The 18938-nt window shown below is 42.7% G+C and overlaps 1 protein-coding gene across 11 annotated transcripts in view; it reads right to left on the reverse strand.

The window, feature by feature from the left end:
* Positions 1–18938, reverse strand: part of LOC133509078 (ETS-related transcription factor Elf-2-like) — an 82719-nt gene that overhangs the window by 33057 nt on the left and 30724 nt on the right. For 8 of the 11 annotated variants that reach the window (XM_061835760.1, XM_061835757.1, XM_061835755.1 and 5 more), the window contains 2 exons: positions 11316–11646; positions 6986–7030 (listed from right to left, as the gene is read on the reverse strand). In XM_061835760.1, the coding sequence (XP_061691744.1) occupies positions 6986–7030; positions 11316–11646 (376 nt within the window). The remainder of the gene's footprint in view (positions 1–6985; positions 7031–11315; positions 11647–18938) is intronic. The other 3 variants (XM_061835761.1, XM_061835759.1, XM_061835756.1) reach the window with 1 other exon arrangement.

Here is an 18938-nt window from a genome sequence, read left to right on the forward strand (position 1 = left end):
GCCTCTTCCACTCGTACGACTCCTCGACTGCCCCCTCCAGGGCCCTGTGAGCTTGATGATGAAGACTGAAGCACAGTATCAAGTCATCGGGTGGTCGCTGCAATTTTACCTGGAAAGCAGAGCTTCTTGTCCAGGTCTGCGAACACCTTCCAGTCTTATGCACTGCCCAGATGTCCACTGTCTGGTGGCTTCCTAGTGTGGCTGGTTTGACCCCCCCCCCCCCTTAAACAAACAGCCTTGGCTGCCATTTGGCTGACAAGGGTGGAAAGCCATTCACTCTCAACCACTAGTTCACCAGAACACCAGCAAGACACTTCAGCAATTGGTTGTGCTGCCAGGTTTAACAGGCTTGTCTAAGGCTGGTCTTGCATTCAACCAGGATGGCATTCAGTGTTGCGGGACTTGGGCATAACAGGCACTTAGGGTCTTCGGTATACCACCTGTTTAGGTTTGTGGGAGAAGGAAAGATGTCATATACATCTATGATGGTCAAGCTTGCTCTGAATGCCTCCATCTCCCACTGCTGTTTTCAGGTGATCTTTCTTGCCTCCACTCCTTCCCAGGCCAACCACTACCTTTGCTTGGGCTGTGACATAGCTTTGGCACACCTTTTTTCTTCCTCTTCCCTTTGTACCTCCTGGACCACCACATTGCACCTCTCAGCAGTAGTGGCTTTGCTCCATATTGGTCTGCTGGCCCCAAGCCCACTCTTCCCCTCCTGCACTCAGCCAACCATGTCCTTCTGCCTGAGTGCTGCCTTTGCCTGTTCAATTGTAGCCAGTGGAGTCCAATTGCAGTCCGGAGTCCAAGCAGTTTACTGGAATCCAGTCGCATATTTATTTACTTGTACTCCTCTACTTGGCTGGAAATGGGCAGGTGTAACATCCCTTTGCCGTAGAGCCCAATGCAGCTAAGGCACCTCGGAAGGCCGAGCTCCTTCTTCACAAACAAGCGGACCAGTCTCTCCAGCTTTTCCACCTTTGAGAGCGGGATTACTCATAGAGGATTAGTGGCCAAAGGAGTCAAGGAAGTAACCCGAACTGCAAGCACCAGAACTTCAACTTCCCAGAAAGCAGGGTTCTGTCGAAGATTCCCAGCCCACTGGTCTCCTCCTTTGTGAGCTGCTCTACTTGCTCTTTGTCCTTTATAGAGGCATGATACCACAGGCCTAAGCTTTTCACAGGCTTCTGGGAGACCATTGGAATTGGTTACTCAACAGTGTGAAAATGGTGTTTTGACAATTTCCCTTGACGATGAAGATGCTTCTAGACTTGGCTTGATCTTAATGCGAGCCAGCTTGATGTTTTCCTGGAGCTTATTTAATAATTGTGCAGTCCAGGCCTTGGTTGAGGTAAGTGTGGTTAAGTCATCCATGTTGGCTCTGATGAGGCAGCCTCACACCAGGTATTATTTGTTGTGCACCAACCACCCAACGAACGCCCCAGATGATGACCTCCACGGCCGGGGTGAATAGCAGCAGGGAGATGGCATGGCACTTCCAGGTGCTGCCATGCGGTTGGTGTACTCTGGTGTTTTAACACAGAGCTGGACATCCTTGAAGTAGGCTCCAATCAGGTTTGTGAACGCTGCAAGGACGTTGAAATAGTCGAGCACTGTCAACAGAAGATTATAAGGGACTAAATAAAAAGGGCTTGTTCACGCCAGGAACACCACATGAAGGTGTCTTCCCTCCTTTTTGGCAACCTGGGTATTATGCCAGATGACACTAGCAAGTTCTATGCATCAATCAATTGGTGACATATAAGGTGGGAGCATGAATTCTTCATGAAAGCAGTCATCTGTGTAGGAATTTTTTGTTCTTCCATGTTGGCCTTCGTCACTTCTGCTCTTCTCCTTTTTTCTTCTCCTTCTCCTTCCTCCAAAACATGATTTTGACATATATGGCTTTTTGTAACTCCCGACATGAAAATCGTCTTGAGGGATTTGTTTACGAGAAGAAGCAGGAAGTGGCAGAGGGCAGTAGCGCACTCAAGGGGTCTCGTCTGTTTATAGTAGTTATACCTGCTGGAAGGTAGCTCGTTGTTTCTTTGCGTTAGCCAAAATGGTGGCTTGTTGTATTGCTGGATGTTGCTCGAGCACTCGGGAGGATGGATTCACTCTTCATACCTTTCCAAAAGACCTGGTTTGTCGTGAAAAATGGATTGCACAGGTGCAAAGGACGAGAGCTTCGTGGGTTCCAAATTACAGGTAGGTGCGTATACAACGACTAAAAAAAAAAAATACTGGGGGGGGGCATATTCCGTAAATCAGTGGTGCTAAATGTGTCGATGTGCCACCCCGGCTGAAGCCGTGATTGGCGGATGCGCCGCCGCCGGGATGGCTCATCTTGGCCCGCGGAGGTGGATCGGATAGGGAGGCAGTGTGGCCGCGGCGTCATCGTCACTCGCGGACAGCGTTGTTTTCATCACCGCCGCGCGCAGGTGGATCGGGCGGGGAGGTGGTTTGGCTGCATGTGGTTTGGCCGTGAGCCGCATATCATCTAAATATGGCTCGAAATGATAGGTCACGTCACTGTTGTGAGATGTTCTCTTCTTTGAAAAGAACTTCCATGTCAGAAGGGGCATGTTCCGTCTCCCGTAGGAGGTGGCACAGGTGTTTTCAATAGCGAATGTCCCAGTGTGACGTCACTTGGTGTCAAATGAGACTTGCGCAACTCTGCACATATATGACGCGTTCTCCACTGATATTTTTTCGTATAGACATTAAAGTGAATAATGTTATATGTATTTTTCATTAAAGTATCTATTTTGGAATGTTTATAGGGATGACACTTGACTTTTAAAATTCCCAGGGAATGATCCATAAAAAAAAACAAAAAATGCCCTATACACTATAATAACCCTAACCACCAATTTGCTGCTACCCATATACTCAATATATTGGGAATTATCTTTATTTATATTTTGTAAGGTTTGTACTCGTATTGTTTTTCAAAAAAATGTCTGTACAAAAATCATTAATAATAATCACTGTGCATGTGCTGATGTAGCCGTAATATAATCTCGGGACAGGCCACAGGACACGCTTGTCCTGGTCCCTGTAACTGTCAGAACAGAATCAACCAATTAAAACAAATGCGATATCATTACATTTTATCAACACTGTTGATAACACATAGTCTTAAATATTGAACACTGACTTAAATATTTTTTGCATTAAATATTTGTGCATAGTGCGGTTTATCCTCTACATGGCTCAAGACTTCAAAAGCAACATCTGACTCATCTCTAATCTGAAAAATATCCATCATAGCTACCTATGGTGACTTGTTTCAGTTCTGGTGCCTCCTGCATTCATGAACAATGATCCTATTTTAATCCTACAGCATGTCATCCTCTGTGCCATCCATGGCGTTTGTGGGGAATCCCCAGATTTTTGGTTCCGCAGAACAACCTCTCGCCCACCTGACGCCTACAGCTATCAAAACGTGAGCTAAAACTATGTAGAAACAAGGGTAATGGGCAAATTAAAAAAAAAAAAAAGACAATTTCAATTGTGTGCCCGCACCAGTTTTTTTTTTTTTTTTTTTTTATGTGCCTGATGCTCATATTCCGTAGTTTGAGCTCACGTTGTTTTTATACCCACCTGAACCCATTGCGGCAAGCTATTGTTGTTTCGGACTGTGGCGCGACCTCCGGGTCGGAGGCGTCATTGGCACGAGTGATGACACGTTTCTTTTAAAAGCAGCTGCTAGAGTCGACATTTTTTGTCTTGCCTTAAGTTAAAACAAACTCATGTAAAGTTGTTTCTGATCTTTGGTGCAGTAGCAACAAACATTCTATGCCAACGATCATAAAATGCAAGCTCCCTGAGGAAGTCATAGAGTTCAGGTTGGGGGCGTACATTACCGTAATAAAAGTGAATGTGTAACATACGACATCGAATATCATATCAAAATGTATACCTTTTTTACCACTATGGAGAGTGAAGAAAATAAGTATTTGAACACCCTGCTATACTGCAAGTTCTCCTACTTAAAAATCATGGAGGCGTCTGAAATTTTCATCGTAGGTGGATGTTCACTGTGAGAAATAATCTAAAAAGAACAATCCAGAAATCACAATGAATGATTTTTTTAACAATTTATTTGTGTGATACAACTGCGTATAAGTATTTGACCACCGGAGAGAACCAATGTTAATATTTGGTACAGTAGCCATTGTTTGTAATCACAGAGGTCAAACATTTCCTGTAGGTTTGCACACACTGCAGGACAGATTTTGGCCCACTCCTCCACACAGATCTTCTCTAGATCAGACAGCTTTCTGGGCTGTTGCTGAGAAACACGGAGTTTCAGCTCCCTCAAAATATTTTCTATTGGGTGTAGGTCTGGAGACTGGCGTGGCCACGCCAGAACCTTGATATGCTTCGTACTGAGCCACTCCTTGGTTTTCCTGGCAGTGAAGCAATGACTGTGTGCAATGAAGCCTTTAAGGATAAGAACAGCCTGCCAAGAGTCAAGCATGATGGAACAATCATGCTGTTGGGCTGCATTACTACATCTTATACTGGGCCGCTTGATAAATCACGGGTAGAATGAAGTATTTAATTATAAAGGGATTTAAGAGTGAATTGTCTTACCCTGTGCACTATTACATGTTCAAGCTGAAAAAAATTCCTTTCTTAAATTACTTTGGATCTCTGATTAAAGATCCTGATATAAGTTTGCTACATTAAATTTTCCATTCCATTTCTGAAGATATACAGTTTATGCAAAAATGAAGGGGTACAATCGCAGTGCTACAAGAAAGTATTCACACCCAATCACGTTTTCCAAATTTTTATGTTAGTCTTATTCTAAAGTTTATGTCAGTATAGATTAAAAAAAAAGTCTAAACATTCTCTGACGTGTACATTTACTTAAAAAAATTAAACATTAAAACTTAATAAACTAAGTACATAAGTATCCACATACTTTGCAATGACTGAGCATGCATGGTCTGACTCAAACATTTGCTCAGATGCCTCTGACCTCCAGTGATTATTCTTGAGATGCTTCCAAAATTAGAGTCCACTTGTGCTAAATTCTGTTAATTGAACATTTCAAATGCCAAACAAGTGTCTATCAAAGATCTCAGTTGGCAGTGCATATAAAAGCAGAAACCAAGCAATTAAGTCTAAGGAATTTTCTGCAGACCTCCAAGACCGGATTGCTTCAAAGCAGAAATCTGGGGAAGGACACTAAAAACTTTCAAGCACCATTCAAGGTCCCAAAAAACCCTGTGGTCTTGATTATTCAGAAATGGAACAAGATTGGAACCACGAGGACCCTTACTAGATCTGGCCGTCAGACCAAGCTGAGTAACCAGTGAAGAAGGGCCTTGGTCAGAGAGGTGAACAAGAACCCTATGGTTCCAGCTCCAGTGTTCCCTTGCAGAGAAATACCCAGAAGTGTTTTTTTTTTTTTCCCAAACAAGATGGCAGTGCGGCTCTTCTCTCTTCGTACAAAATGGAGTTTCATGTTTTTTCTGTATGGGAACTGAGTGTTTCTGTCGCACACTGACAACCCATAACACACGTACTCCAAAGCGTTTCTCCTTGACATTCCCAGGTTGTTATTTTTGGACATAAATCCAGCGATTGCGGAAGTGCTACGCGACTCCGGTCTGCTCCAGAAACAAGTGCAATCCCTGACCCCGAATCCTACACCCAGCCCACAGTGGAAGCACCAAGGGCGGAATAGAAGGAAGAGGAAGAGAGACAAGCGTGGAGGTGTCCAAGCGAGATTATAGCAGCTCGCCCATACCGGCCAGCTCTCCCTTCAATCACCCTGGCCAACGTACACCCGCTGAACAACTAAATGGACTATATCAGTTTACACTGGATATCAACAAAAAGCGTGAGTGAGTGCTGTCTGTACCTTTGCTTTTGTGGAAACAGGGCTCAACAATAGCGTCCCAGACCAGCGCCATTGAGCTAGGCTGGCTAACAGAAAGAGCTAAAGAAAAAACACTTGTGAAGGGAGGGAAGACTAGCGGCGGGGTACTGTGTGTTTAAATCAGCAATGCCTGGGTGCTGCAACGTTGCAGTGGTTTGTAAACAATGTTCACCGCTGCAGGAGTTGATGATTGTCAGGTGCCAGCCTTTTTACCTGCTGAGGGAATTTACTGCTGTTCTGCTGGCAGTCATTGACATCCCTCCCAGCTCAACCAACAAAAGGAGCAAGCCACTGTACAAACTCCACGGGATGATCAGTGAGCAGCAGACATCACACCCTGATGCCTTCCTCATCCTGGATGAGCATCTGTTATCTTAAACATGTTAAAACAGTCAATCGCCTAACACGACATCACAGACCACATGGACAATGTTACGGTCTCCAGAACCATCTCCATCGGCACCAATCGAAAGCCATGGTTGACAGGGGAAGTCCACAGGCTCCTGAAGGCCAGGAAAGCTCCCTTCAGAGCTGAGGACGAAGTGAGTCTGAGGAGAGGACAGCTAGGGCCAACCTATCATGTGGCATCAGAGAACCTAAGAGGCAGTACTTCAGGAAGAGGAAGTACTCCCAGGGATGAGAATGACCAATTTGGAAAAAAAATGAAAATAATCTGCCTTCCTTCAGGGGTGGGGGATACGGGTGGGTCCAAAAGGGGGTGCGCCCCCCTTTGGTCACTTTTTTTTTTTTTTTTTTTAACAAAACACACTGTTAAATGGTGACCGCTGGTTACTTCTAACACTGTAAATACAAGGCAATCATAATATTTTGAAAACTTAAAATATGAGTCCAAACAACCAAAATAATTTTGCCAAACTTCAGACATAAAAATGCAGACAGTGATATATCAAATAGGCTACTGCACTTATAAGTTATACTTCAGAAATAAGTACACAACTAATTTGTTTATATGAGAGAGAGATCATGAAATATAAAAGTGAGCGATAAAATGCGTGATATACAGGGCCAGTGCTACAGATACAGCTGTCAATTATATAATATTTGAAAAATTTACGTCCAACTTACCTTTGTGTTTCCTGGTTTGGATATGCTCCTGGATATTTTTTGCTCCTATCGGAACACAGAGTAGACAGCACTTTGTCGGGAATGTCCACTTTTGTATGTTTGGTTAGACATATTGATACAGTTTTTTCCACCTGCACGGTTACACTTTTTTCAAGCTATGCCCATCTGAAACGTTTTTTTTATCCCGTGGTTTTTATCAATTTCCTTGGCACGATCTTCATCTTTTCGCTCTAAAACTTTCGCCATACTGAAAAACATGCAGATCACTAGATAACATATGCGTACCTATGTCTATAAGTGATAACTATGCCGTAGTAAACAGAATGCTTCTCTATTAAATGTTAACATCAGAGTGAAAATACTGCCGAAATATCCCCAAAATGGTGCCGGAAATCAGAATGTTGTCAATATTATAAACAATTTTAATGCAAACATAGCAATGCCGTGAACAGATAGCAATGCCGTTTTCCGCGATCCCACCTGTGACTAATTTCACGATGAGCGTTGCCAATAGATGCTGGCGGACGCTCTTGATCACAGCCTCCCCCGCGTCAAGCCGTACCCCCCCGCACCCAGATTTTCTCAACGAATTCACACGTTTCACAAAAACGACAATTTCAGCTGGAAAAACTCGGAATTCTGACAATCCGCGGAAAATTCTCATCCCTGTACTCCCCACCACCACCACCGAGCTGCGACTACTCCTCATCGGTGCTGGATCAGCTTAATGACTTCTTTGTTAACATTGAGGAAGACAACACTACCCAAACCAGAAGATCCTCTGCCTCCCAATGACTGGGTGCTGCTGCTGTCTCCAGACAGCGTGCGGAGAGCACTCAGAAGGACTAACCCAAGGAAGGCCTCGAGACAGGATGACATTTCTGGTGGTGTCCTGTGAGATTCTGCAGATGAACTCACAGATGTCCTCACAGACATATTTAACACCTTACTGAGTCAAGCCATCATTCCGACCTGCCTCAAAGCCACTACCATCATCTCAGTCCACAAGAATCTTTATTTGGCAAGTGTGTTTTAAAAAAAAAAAAAAAATGAATTTGTCTCTGGTAGTTTGACCAAATCTAGCACGACAACAGTCAATTGATAGAGAATACTTTTGAGACAAAACACAGAAAACAGTCACAGGACAATAACATTACCAGTTATGTGGTTATTCCAGTTTAAAAAAACATCTTTACAATTGTATAGAAAGATGCCGTCCTCCAGCAATTAGCTTCACAGATGAGATTTTGTTTTGGATCACAAGGAAACCATTTACATTCTCCATACACCTTTCGACAGACTTTGGTCGAAGTTAATTTTAAGCGATAACATTTATTGATTATGGAGTTACAATACCACCGTAGCATTGTGGCCCAGCAAAAGCATCCTCCGTAGCGCCCGAGAGATGGTGACTCGTTATGACTGAAAAGTGCAGTTACTCTTTTAGGGATCCAGCAGTAGGAATGGGGTCCTATTTGGGACCACTTTTATCCTTTTTGGCATCCAGCGGGAGGCTACAGACAGGGCAGTTTTCTCCTTGTTGGACCGTGCATTGTGATTCGCCCCCTCTAGGATGAGGCTTTTTCCCAGCAAAGGTTGGTTTGAAAAAAATGTTAAAAATACAGCCTCAGAGATGTGCCTCTGTATGATCCTGCTCATCGTTACGTGGAGGAAGAGTTTCCTAACCTCATCAGTAAAGGATAGCAGGCGCAAGTTTTTAACATGGAAGAAACAGGCCTTTTTTGGAAGAAGATACCTGCATGTACATCTTCAAGGACTGTGTTTACAATCACCATGTGACAATGCTGCAGGTGAGTGAATTTAAAGCCTCTATGAGGCTTACCCTCACCGTGTGTGAGTTTGTGTGTGTGTGGGGGGGGGGGGGTCTTTACGGTTTTTCACATTTCCCGGGATGTTCTGGTCTCCATTAACTGTGAAAAATAAGGGATTACTGTACCTACAACCCTGCCCTGTGGTGGTTGACAAAGACGTCAATGACTGCTGTCTTCTGGTGTTTCTTCATAGCTTTCAAAATGATTCTATTGTCAACTACTGTTGATACCCTTGGCTGACCTGTTTTGTCTGTTGCTCAGTAAATGTGTAGTTTCTCTCTTTCTGAACATTTCAAATTATTGTATTGGCTGTTTGTGCAAGAGCTCTGATTGATTTTTCCTCTTCTCTCAGAGATTCAAAATTGGTTGCTTTTCCTCTCATAGCCAGCATTCTGGTCTTCCTATTTGCTTAACACATAAATGTACTTTTTACAGGTGACACCCAAAGCCAAAAACAAGCACTAAGATGTCGCTGAGGGATTTAAGTTTCATGACAATGGTGTTGTCTCTAAACCTGTGGGTGAGAGCATTATCCTCTTCCCCCAGGAATACTCAAATCTCATCCAGCAGTTCAAACACCCAGGGTAAAAAAAAAACTCTACCCCATGACAGCCACAGAGACTCATTGTGGACCAAACCTACTGTGTGATCATAGCTCAAAATGCGTAAAAAAAAAAAAAAAAAAAATCCATGCTTGGATGGGTCTTATTTTCATGTAATTGTGGCAATAATGCCTGTCATTACATAACTCAGTTCTGCGCTCCAGCTGTTTGGACGCAAGCGCTTCTCTATGGATAACCCACTGAGTCCACTGCGCATCGGGAGAAACGTGCTTGACAAGCGCTTGCAGCCCTTCTCGTTTCACGGCAATTACCTGAGCCCCATCTGTGCAGGCGCCCACACAGTCCTTCTAGTTCAGCTCAGCCTTTTTCAAGTATCCATTTTCCTGCAATTTTAAAAAAATCGTCCGCAGTTGCTGTCGGTTCCAAGTTTGCAAAAAAGCAAAACCTCCTTCAGGGCGTCATTATCAATTAATCTGATGTACGTTATCAACAAACAATCTTTGTTAGTGTCAGTCGCTTCATCAATCTGCAGAACAAAATGGCTTACTTGCTCACTCGTCATCTGCTTTGTGTTTAATGTCACTGACAAGGTTGTTTATGGTATTAGTTAAGTTTGTTCCCATATATATATATATAATATATATATATATATAATATATATATATATATATATATATATATATATTTCCCCTTTTTTTTTTTTTTAAACAGCTCACTTTTGGTGGTGTTAAGTTGCCCGGTAGTACAATTAGCTCCATCTGCTTGGTGTAAGAATTATTTTCCATTTAGTCACACTGTAACTCAATGCAAAGTGTGTTAGACCCACGGCCCCACAGTCATAATGCCACACCCCCATTGAGGCGAGTGCCCCAGTTTGAGTTTGTTCAACACATCTAGATGCAAACACAATGAATTAAAAACTAGATTTCTGAACTCATTGTTGTCTTTTGATCTGAAACCCAATGTCTTCAGTTTACAACAAAAAGGAATTGAGTTTGCAATACTAATAATTTTTGAGGGGACTCTACATGCCACTACACTGAATTGGTGTTATTTGCATCCCAAAAAAATAAAATGTAGAAATGCACCATGAAATTATTGAGTATCCTGCAGACTGACTGGAGATAGTCTTTTTGACATCCTGTACTTGGCAAAAACGTTCCGATCTGTAATTTTCTTAATTAACATCCTTTTACCATATATATGTGATATATATACAGTGCTGTGAAAAAGTATTTGTCCTAATCCTGATTTCATTTTTTTTTCTAGAATATCACAAAGGTTTTAAAACATCAAACCAACTTTAATATCACTGAGACAGTCTACAACTTATACAAAAAAAGAAATATGTATTTGCAATACAATATTGGCATACCTAATTAAGGTACAAGTTTGTTCCAAGTTAACTCACACACACTAAACCCGTTGTGCATAATGTCAGGAATAGGCTTGCAAATGAGGCAATGAAGTCACAAGCTGCTTTGTCACATATAGTCCAAGCACGCAGCATTAAAAGACGAGTTTTTGTTTTTTTTACAAGAAAATTTTTTTTTTGTTCAAACCATCATGTTATCAACCGTATTTATCCTAGTTATGGCAGCATTTACGGGGGTCTGCTACCAGTTTATTGGGGTTAGTCACGTGACACTGACAATGCAAATGCCAGACGTAATGTTAATTTTGGTTGATTGTGATCTTACCAAACGTTGCATAAAAAATGGTGAATTCATAGGATTCTATTCCACAAATGCAATATCCAATAGAATACTATGATTAGAGTAGTGGTGCCAGTTTAATTCCACTTGAAAATCTATTACAGAGGAAAACAATTAAAATGTTCAAAAATATATATTTTACCTGCAGTGCATTATTCAGCTCACAATTTCCAATAAAATTGAATATAAACGATTATTATGCAATATTATATTGTCTCACCAGTCTCGGCTATTTCTGTGACAACCTCCTGCTCCTCAGCCACATCCTGCATCAGGTAAGTGCCGTCATCATAGACCAGAACCTGTGCAGAGTAACACTCCTCCACTTGGGCACTGGTTACCTCCTCCACGATCACAGCAGGACAGCCATCTTCCTGCATTACCACACCTCCCATCTCCTCGACCTCTTCACTTCCTTCCACAATTACTGCCTCTACCTCATGCTGTATTCCTTCATCCTCCTCCCCCTCCTCACCTCCTCCCATAATCACCGCACCTACATCCTGCTGAATTACTTCATCATCGTCCTCCTCAGTGGGCTGCTGCTCACACTGTAGTTTGGAAAGATGCAAAAAGGAAGAGGTAAAGGGAGTAGGTTAATAAGCTTTAGTCGACAGAATTCTTCAATGGTTTTCCTAACCTCATTCGGAATGGACAATTTCTTTCAAGAAATGAAAAGAAAAAAAGTCACTAGTTCTAATTCTGTTAAGTTAGACTTAAGGTATAAAATTATTTTGGGGACCATAAAATGTTAAACATTGACAACAACTGATATGGTACATGGCTAGAAATATTTTTTTTTTTTTTGAAGCGTAGTTCTGCTCATGATTTTTTTCATCTGAGAAGCAACTTTATAAATTTGCTGAGCATTATTTTTCCCCAGACTAAACACACAGCAAAGTAAAGCTAATTTATTTGTATAGCGCATTTCATACATGAGGTAACGCATTGTGCTTTACATGATTAAAGCCATTTGAAAACAAAGAGATAAAACATTTAAAACGGCATTAAAAAATATAAATGACATAAAAAACCGCATACAATGCAAGTAATATGATCAAAAAGTGGATATATTCTAAAAAGCATGAGAAAGAAGAGTTTTCAACCTGCATTTAAAAACATTCACACTTGGGGCTGACCTCACCTCTGTTGGCAACTTATTCAATTTCTGTGCAGTGTAATAGCTAAATGCTGCTTCACCATGTTTGCTTTGGATTCTACGCTCCAGTATTTGACCTGAGTCAGTCCATATCAGCGCTCCACAGGGTTTGTATTCCGTAAGCATTTCTTTCATGTATTCAGGACCTAAATCCTTTAGTGATTTATAGACCAGTAACAGAACTGACCCTTGAGGGACCCCATAGGTCATTCCCATTCACTAAGACCGAGCACCTCCAATGGTCACAAAGTAGCTCCTTTCCTCCAGGTAGGACCTAATCCATTTGAGGACCGTTCCATTTAGTCCTACCCACGTTTCCAACCCGTTTAGCAGTATACTTTGATCTACCATATCAAAAGTCGTGCTGAGGTCCAACAAGACCAAAATTGACACCTTTCCTGAGTCAGTATTCAACCTTATATTTGATCGGAGGAGATTCCGTGCTGTGATGAGTTCGGAAACCTGATTGAAATTTGTGAAAAGTCCAGAGGACCGAAACCGGTTTAATTAAGCAACAAGATATGACAATATAACAGGGCAGGTGAATGTAACTGCTGCAGCTATCAAATATTTTAGTATTAGCCTACGGAATAACAATCAAGTATTTGGGGAAACTATTTTTGCTTTGTGAAAGAGTATAATTCCAAAAGAGAAAATCTGAACTCTGACAACAAAGAATGATTGATTTTTTTTTTTTTAACAGAAGTTATTTCTTAAATTGACACTGTGCATACAACAAGGCATTTTCAAAATGTGTCAGCATTTGTGAATTAGCAGCTAGCAATATATAAGGTTAATGGCTGTTCATTTATAAGTTTAGACGAGGAATGTCAAACTCAATTTTGTTGCGGGCCACATTGTAGTTATGGTTTCCATCAGAGGGCCACAATGACAGTGAATCCATATCGATGTATAATTTTTTTTTATTATGTATACACTATAAAAAGATACAGGAGTTTTTAAATCACAAGTCAGTAAATAGCTTGAGCCACTTATCCTCACAAGGACCGTGGGAGTGCTGGAGCCTATTCCAGCTATCATCGGAAAGGAGGCTGGGTACACCCTAAATTAGTCACCAGGCAATCACAGGGCCCACCTAGGGGCTATTTAGAATCTTCATTTAATGCATGTTTTTGGGATGTGGGTGGAAACCGGTGTGCCCTGAAAAACCTCCGGAGGCACGGGGAAAACATGCAAACTCCACAGAGGTGGGCCCGGGATCAACTGATGCTCAGAACTGTGAGGCAAAGACGCTAACCAGTTGCTCCAACGTGCCACCATTCAATTATTATTTTGAAAAGGCCTTTGGTCACAAGAAATGTTTGATATTCATAAAATAAAGACAATTTTTAGGTCAAGGCAATTTTCCATTTTGGTATTTCACGAAAAAAAGTTGATTTTTTTTTTTGGGTTGGTTTTTGCTGGCCTCATTAGATGATGTGGCGGTCCAGATCTGGCCTCTGGACCTTGAGTTTGACAACTACGTCTAAGACCAGGGGCGCTCAGTGCATCAATCATGATCAACTGAAGGTAGTGTTGGTCGATCGCATGATCATGTGATGATAACAACAACAAAAAAGACATCATCCTAGTATCCATCCCATCGCTTGATTCAGGTGTGCCCAACACAATCACATCGCGTTAATTTTCTGTTCTTTTGACCAATTGTCCCCTTCTAAAGTTTCACTGCGTATGTGGACATAACACCGAAAGAAGAGTTGATCTCCAATTTATGTCTTCTAAACTTAAAGGTAAGAGAGGAGTAGGTGAGGTGGACCAAGTTAAAAGACAAACATACAAAACAAAATATCAAGAACCCTCAACCAAGTACATTGCAGGAGGGTGGGCTTGTTGAAAATTAGATCTTGGGGAAAAATGTTTGGGCACCCCTGGCTAAGAGCATCTGACTAAGAATAAGAAATATTACCATTGTTTGAAAGTGGCAAAGTTAAATAAAGACACATTGAGAGAAAACTTTTTTTCTTCACCTGACTTCACCCAAACCTGCTGTTTGGTTACAGCAGAATCAGAATCCTCTAAATTAGCCAAATATATTAAAACAAGGAATTTGTCTCCCGTAGTTGGAGCCGCTCTAGTACGACATACATGACGACAACTGATAGACGTTCAATTGAAACAAATAGTTTGTGAGAACATTCACGAAGCATTAAAGGCTACTAGTAATCTGGCAATGATGGATCAATTTTTTTTTATAATTGCGGAAAGGATGCAGACACCTCAAACATTCAGAGCAGTGCCTTATAGAGCAATAGTCCAGTGGAATGAACCATTGCGCAAAGGGCATCAAGACTCAAGTAAAGTATGTAGTTTAAAGTGAGTTATGGTGGACTAATCTGGGACAATGTCAATTGTACAAGTATTTCAGATTTTCTCTGTTGATTGTGAAAGTGCAGCAGATGGTACTCAGATGCGAGAGGCTAGTATTGGTCAAAAACAAACGTGTAGATGGTACAGTAAGACTATTACAATGAGTGTATGAGTCATGTATGAGTAATGTATGATCTATTATAATAATTATAATAATAATTGGCCTGGCAGATTGTGACAAATTCAAGACAAAAAATTGACAGCATGCTGAAGTCAAATTTTAACTTAGCTGTTTAATTTGAAATAACTTAATTATGAGGGGGAAGAAGCTGTTGTAATGTCTGCTAGTTTTGGTTTGTGTTGCTCGGTAGGACCTACCAGAGGGAAGGAGTTGGAAGAGTTGGTGGGCATGATGTGGAAGGTCTGATAGGATCCTGACCTCTTGTCCTAGTTCGGGTAGCATGCAAGTTTCCGAGGGTGGTCATCAAGATAGCGCCTACCAGTGTGGCTGCCTTCGGTACATGATCCTTGGTACCCTTTATGTTTGTTTGTGTGATCCAGTACGCGAATTAAAACTCCGCAGGAGGGGAGACACAGACTGGAATGAATCTATAGTCCCTAGCAGACAAAATGGATGAACTTCAACTTCTGATCAAGACCTGTATAGACTTTGGACGTTGTGCTGCCCTGTGCTTCAAAGAGACTTGACTTTGTGGACGCATTCCAAGCAGAGCAGTTACACTACCTGGCTTTCATCTTTATCTGGCAGGCCGTATTGCTGAGCTAGCCCGGAAATCGAAAAGCAGTGGAATATCCTTCTATATCAATGAGAAACGGTGCAGACGTTACACAGCTCAACATACACTGCAGCCTGCTTTTGGAGTTGATGTTCTTGAACTGTAAACCGTTTTACTCAATGTGTGAATTCGCCTCTTTCATTTTCGTGGGCGTTTACATTCCCCCCCCCAAGTTAGCATGAACGCAGCACTGCTAACCCTTGCCAAGCAGGTAAACGAGATTGAGGAAAAAAAGACCCAGAATCACCCCTCATTGTTCAAAAAAAGATTTTAACAGAACTGAATTGAATGAATTCCCAAAATATAAGCACCATGTAAAATGTCCGACGAGATTAAATAACACTCGAGACCACAGCTATACCACAAATAAACACGCATATCGCGCAATTCCCCGTGCTCCCCAGGTGACGTACCATCCTGCTTCAAACGCTTCACCATCATACAGGTCCCAACAAAGCCACAGTCTCAGGTCTTAATAGCTAAAGGCCTGTTGATTGGACATCTTTGGTCATGAAGTCCTTTGAACACCTTGTGGTGGACCTCCTCAAGAGCGTCACAGGTCCCCAGATGGACCCACTACAGTTTGCCTCTCAAGTTAATAGGTCTGCTGATGATGCCGTCAACATGGGTCTGCATTTCACCCTAAACATTTCGACAGCGAGGGAACCAATGCGAGGATCCAGTTTGTGGACTTCAGGTCTGTGGTTAACACCAAGCTTCTCCAGTTTAGCATCTCGCCTCCCATCTCCCAGTGGATCTACAACTTCCTGACGGGCAGCACACACGAGGTGAGGCTGGGACACACTCGGGCACATTCTCAGATTATGTTCTCTCCCCTGTGGTCTTTTTGCTCTACACAAACGACTGCACCTCAAGGCCCCCAGCTGTTAAACTCCTTAAATTCACAAATGGCACCAGTCATTGGCCTCATCGAGATGGTGGTGTGTCTGCGTATCAACAGGAAGTGGCGAGACTGGAGCTTCAGTATGCCAAACACAACCTGGTGTTGAACAATCTGGAGACTGTAGAAATGACTGGACTTCAGGAGGTATCCTTCACCACAGCTGCCCCTCAGGCTGTCCAACTGTCTTGTTGACCATCGAGTTCTTCACGACCTTGGGAATTCCAGTCTCACAGGACCTGAAGTGGGTGACGAACATTAACACCATCCTCAAAAAGCCCTCCAAAGGTTGTTCTGCAGTTTCTGAGGAAGCATGGCCTGTCAAAACAGCTGCTGGAATGGCTCTACACAGCGGTCATCGAATCAGTACTGTGTATCTCCAGCACTGTCTGATTTGGGGCAGCCACCAAATCTCCAACAGCAACCGACAGTCAAATCCGGTGAACGGATTGTTGGCATCACTGTTGGGTAGGCGCTAGTAAGTACGTTTCTTTCAGCTTGTCCCGTTAGGGGTCGCCACAGCGTGTCATCTCAGATGAACGCTCATATTTGTTTGCTACAGTTTTTACGCCGGATGCCCTTCCTGACACAACCCCTCTCGAGGAGTGGCGGCCCCAGTGGGATACGAACTCACGAACCCTGGTTTACCAATCTAATGCTCTAACCACTACTATGGGGCCTCCTCGGGTAGGCGCTACCAATGAATGCAAATCACACCTAGCAGGCATCCAAAGAGTTTTGCAATTAAGTAATTAAATTCTTGATCAGCGAACCTACTATTTTCTGCCTTGCGCCGTGGTTGGGACACACCTTCACATCATGTTGGTCTATATGAGTATTAGTAATATATACTGTAGACTATTGCACGATTCATCACTTTAAAGACTCCATCTTTGCACAACTGTGACTCATACAGTTACTCATACAGGAAGTTTCCTATTCATTGAATGTCTTTTGTTCTTCATTCGTGTTAGTTTGTTGTTCTCAGTACTCAACATGAATGTCGTACCAGGGCAGAACTGACGGCTGGAGTCAAAGTCTTTGTGTGCTGTGACATTCTCTGCTATTAAATCTGATTCGTATTGTCTGTTGGAGTGGGAGTTTGTCCATTTTTGGTGGCAACATTAATGGAGGTACACAGTTCTGATTTGATAACCAGTGTGTCAAACTGTCTTAGCAGCTCTCGTGGAAGGCCATGTTTCCTAAGGAACCACAGGAAGTGCATCCTCTGCTGGGCCTTTTTGAGGATGGACTTGATGTTAATTTTCTTTCAGATCCTGTGAGACTAATTCCGAGGAACTTAATGGTCTCGACGGTTGACAGTACAGTTAGACAGTGTGAGGGGTAGCTGTGGTGAAGGATGCCTCCTGATGTCCTCAATCATCTCTACAATCTTCAGTGCATTCAGCTCCAGGTTATCGGCCACACCAAAGCTCCAGTCACTCCACTTCCTGCAGATACGCAGACTCGTCAGTCTTTGATGAGCCTGATTACTTTGATGTCATTCGCAAACTTCAGGAGTTTGACAGCTGGCGGCTGAGGTGCAGTCGTTTGTGTAAAGAGAGAAGAGCAGTGAGGAGAGAACACAACCATGGGGTGCTCCAGTGCTGAGGGTACAGTATGTGTGGAAGAAGTGGGGACTCCCAGGCTTATCTTCTTTTTGCTAGACCTGATGACGATTTTTGTAAAGACTGGAGTAAGTTGGTTTGCGCAGACTTTGAGGCAAACACAAAGTCTGAGCCCGCCGCTTTGTTAATCTTTTGTTGTGTGAAGATGCATGTCAGGTCCTGTTCCTGGAAGGTCAATGCAACAGTCAAAGGTGTTGAAGTGGTCAGTGCTTCACCATGGTGGGTGTGGGGTGTTAAACTGTCCTTTTTGAGTCTGCGGTAAAAGCTGTTCAGGTCATCGGTTAGCCTATTATTTTTTTCCACATGGGGAGAACGTCACTTGTAAATGGTGAGAGATTTAATGAATGCCAGACTGATTTGGAGTCATTGCACTAAACTGTTTTTCCACCTTTGCTTTTACCTTGGTGTCTTGCTTACAAGTAAGGGAAGAATGGAATGGGAGATCGACATGCGGATTGCTGCACCGTATGGAGTGATACGGACTTTGTATCGGTCTGCTGTGGTAAAGGAGCCCAGCAAAAAATTCCATCATTGCCAAATTACGAGCAACCCTGATTGCTCTGTGACAGTTAGCACAATGTCCTGATGTGTCAAAAGTATTCTCAGTCAATTGACTGTCTGTCTGCCTTCATACTAAACATTTATGTCATATGAAGCTGGCTCCCAACAACCGGAGACAAAACCCTTGTGTGTTATTGACATACTTGGCCGATGATGTTGCTGATCGTCATTCTAAGGCGCAAAGTGAATCTCTTATTTTACCGGTTAATCTACGTTCCTGTCCTCACTATCGTCATGAGCTGTGGGCTGTGACTGAAAGAACAAGATCTCTGATACAAGTAGCCATAATGAGTTTCTTCTACAGGGTGTCCAGGCACTCCCTGAGAGAGAGGGTCAGAAGCATTGTTACCCGGCAGAACCTTAGAGGAAAGCCCCTGCTCCTCCACATTGAGCGGAATCAGGTGACGTTATTTGGGGATCTAATGCTGATTCCTCCTGGACAACCAGGGAGGCATTCTGGGCACATCCC

This window comes from Syngnathoides biaculeatus, chromosome 11 (genome assembly GCF_019802595.1).
Source record: "Syngnathoides biaculeatus isolate LvHL_M chromosome 11, ASM1980259v1, whole genome shotgun sequence".
NCBI classification, from domain to species: domain Eukaryota; kingdom Metazoa; phylum Chordata; class Actinopteri; order Syngnathiformes; family Syngnathidae; genus Syngnathoides; species Syngnathoides biaculeatus.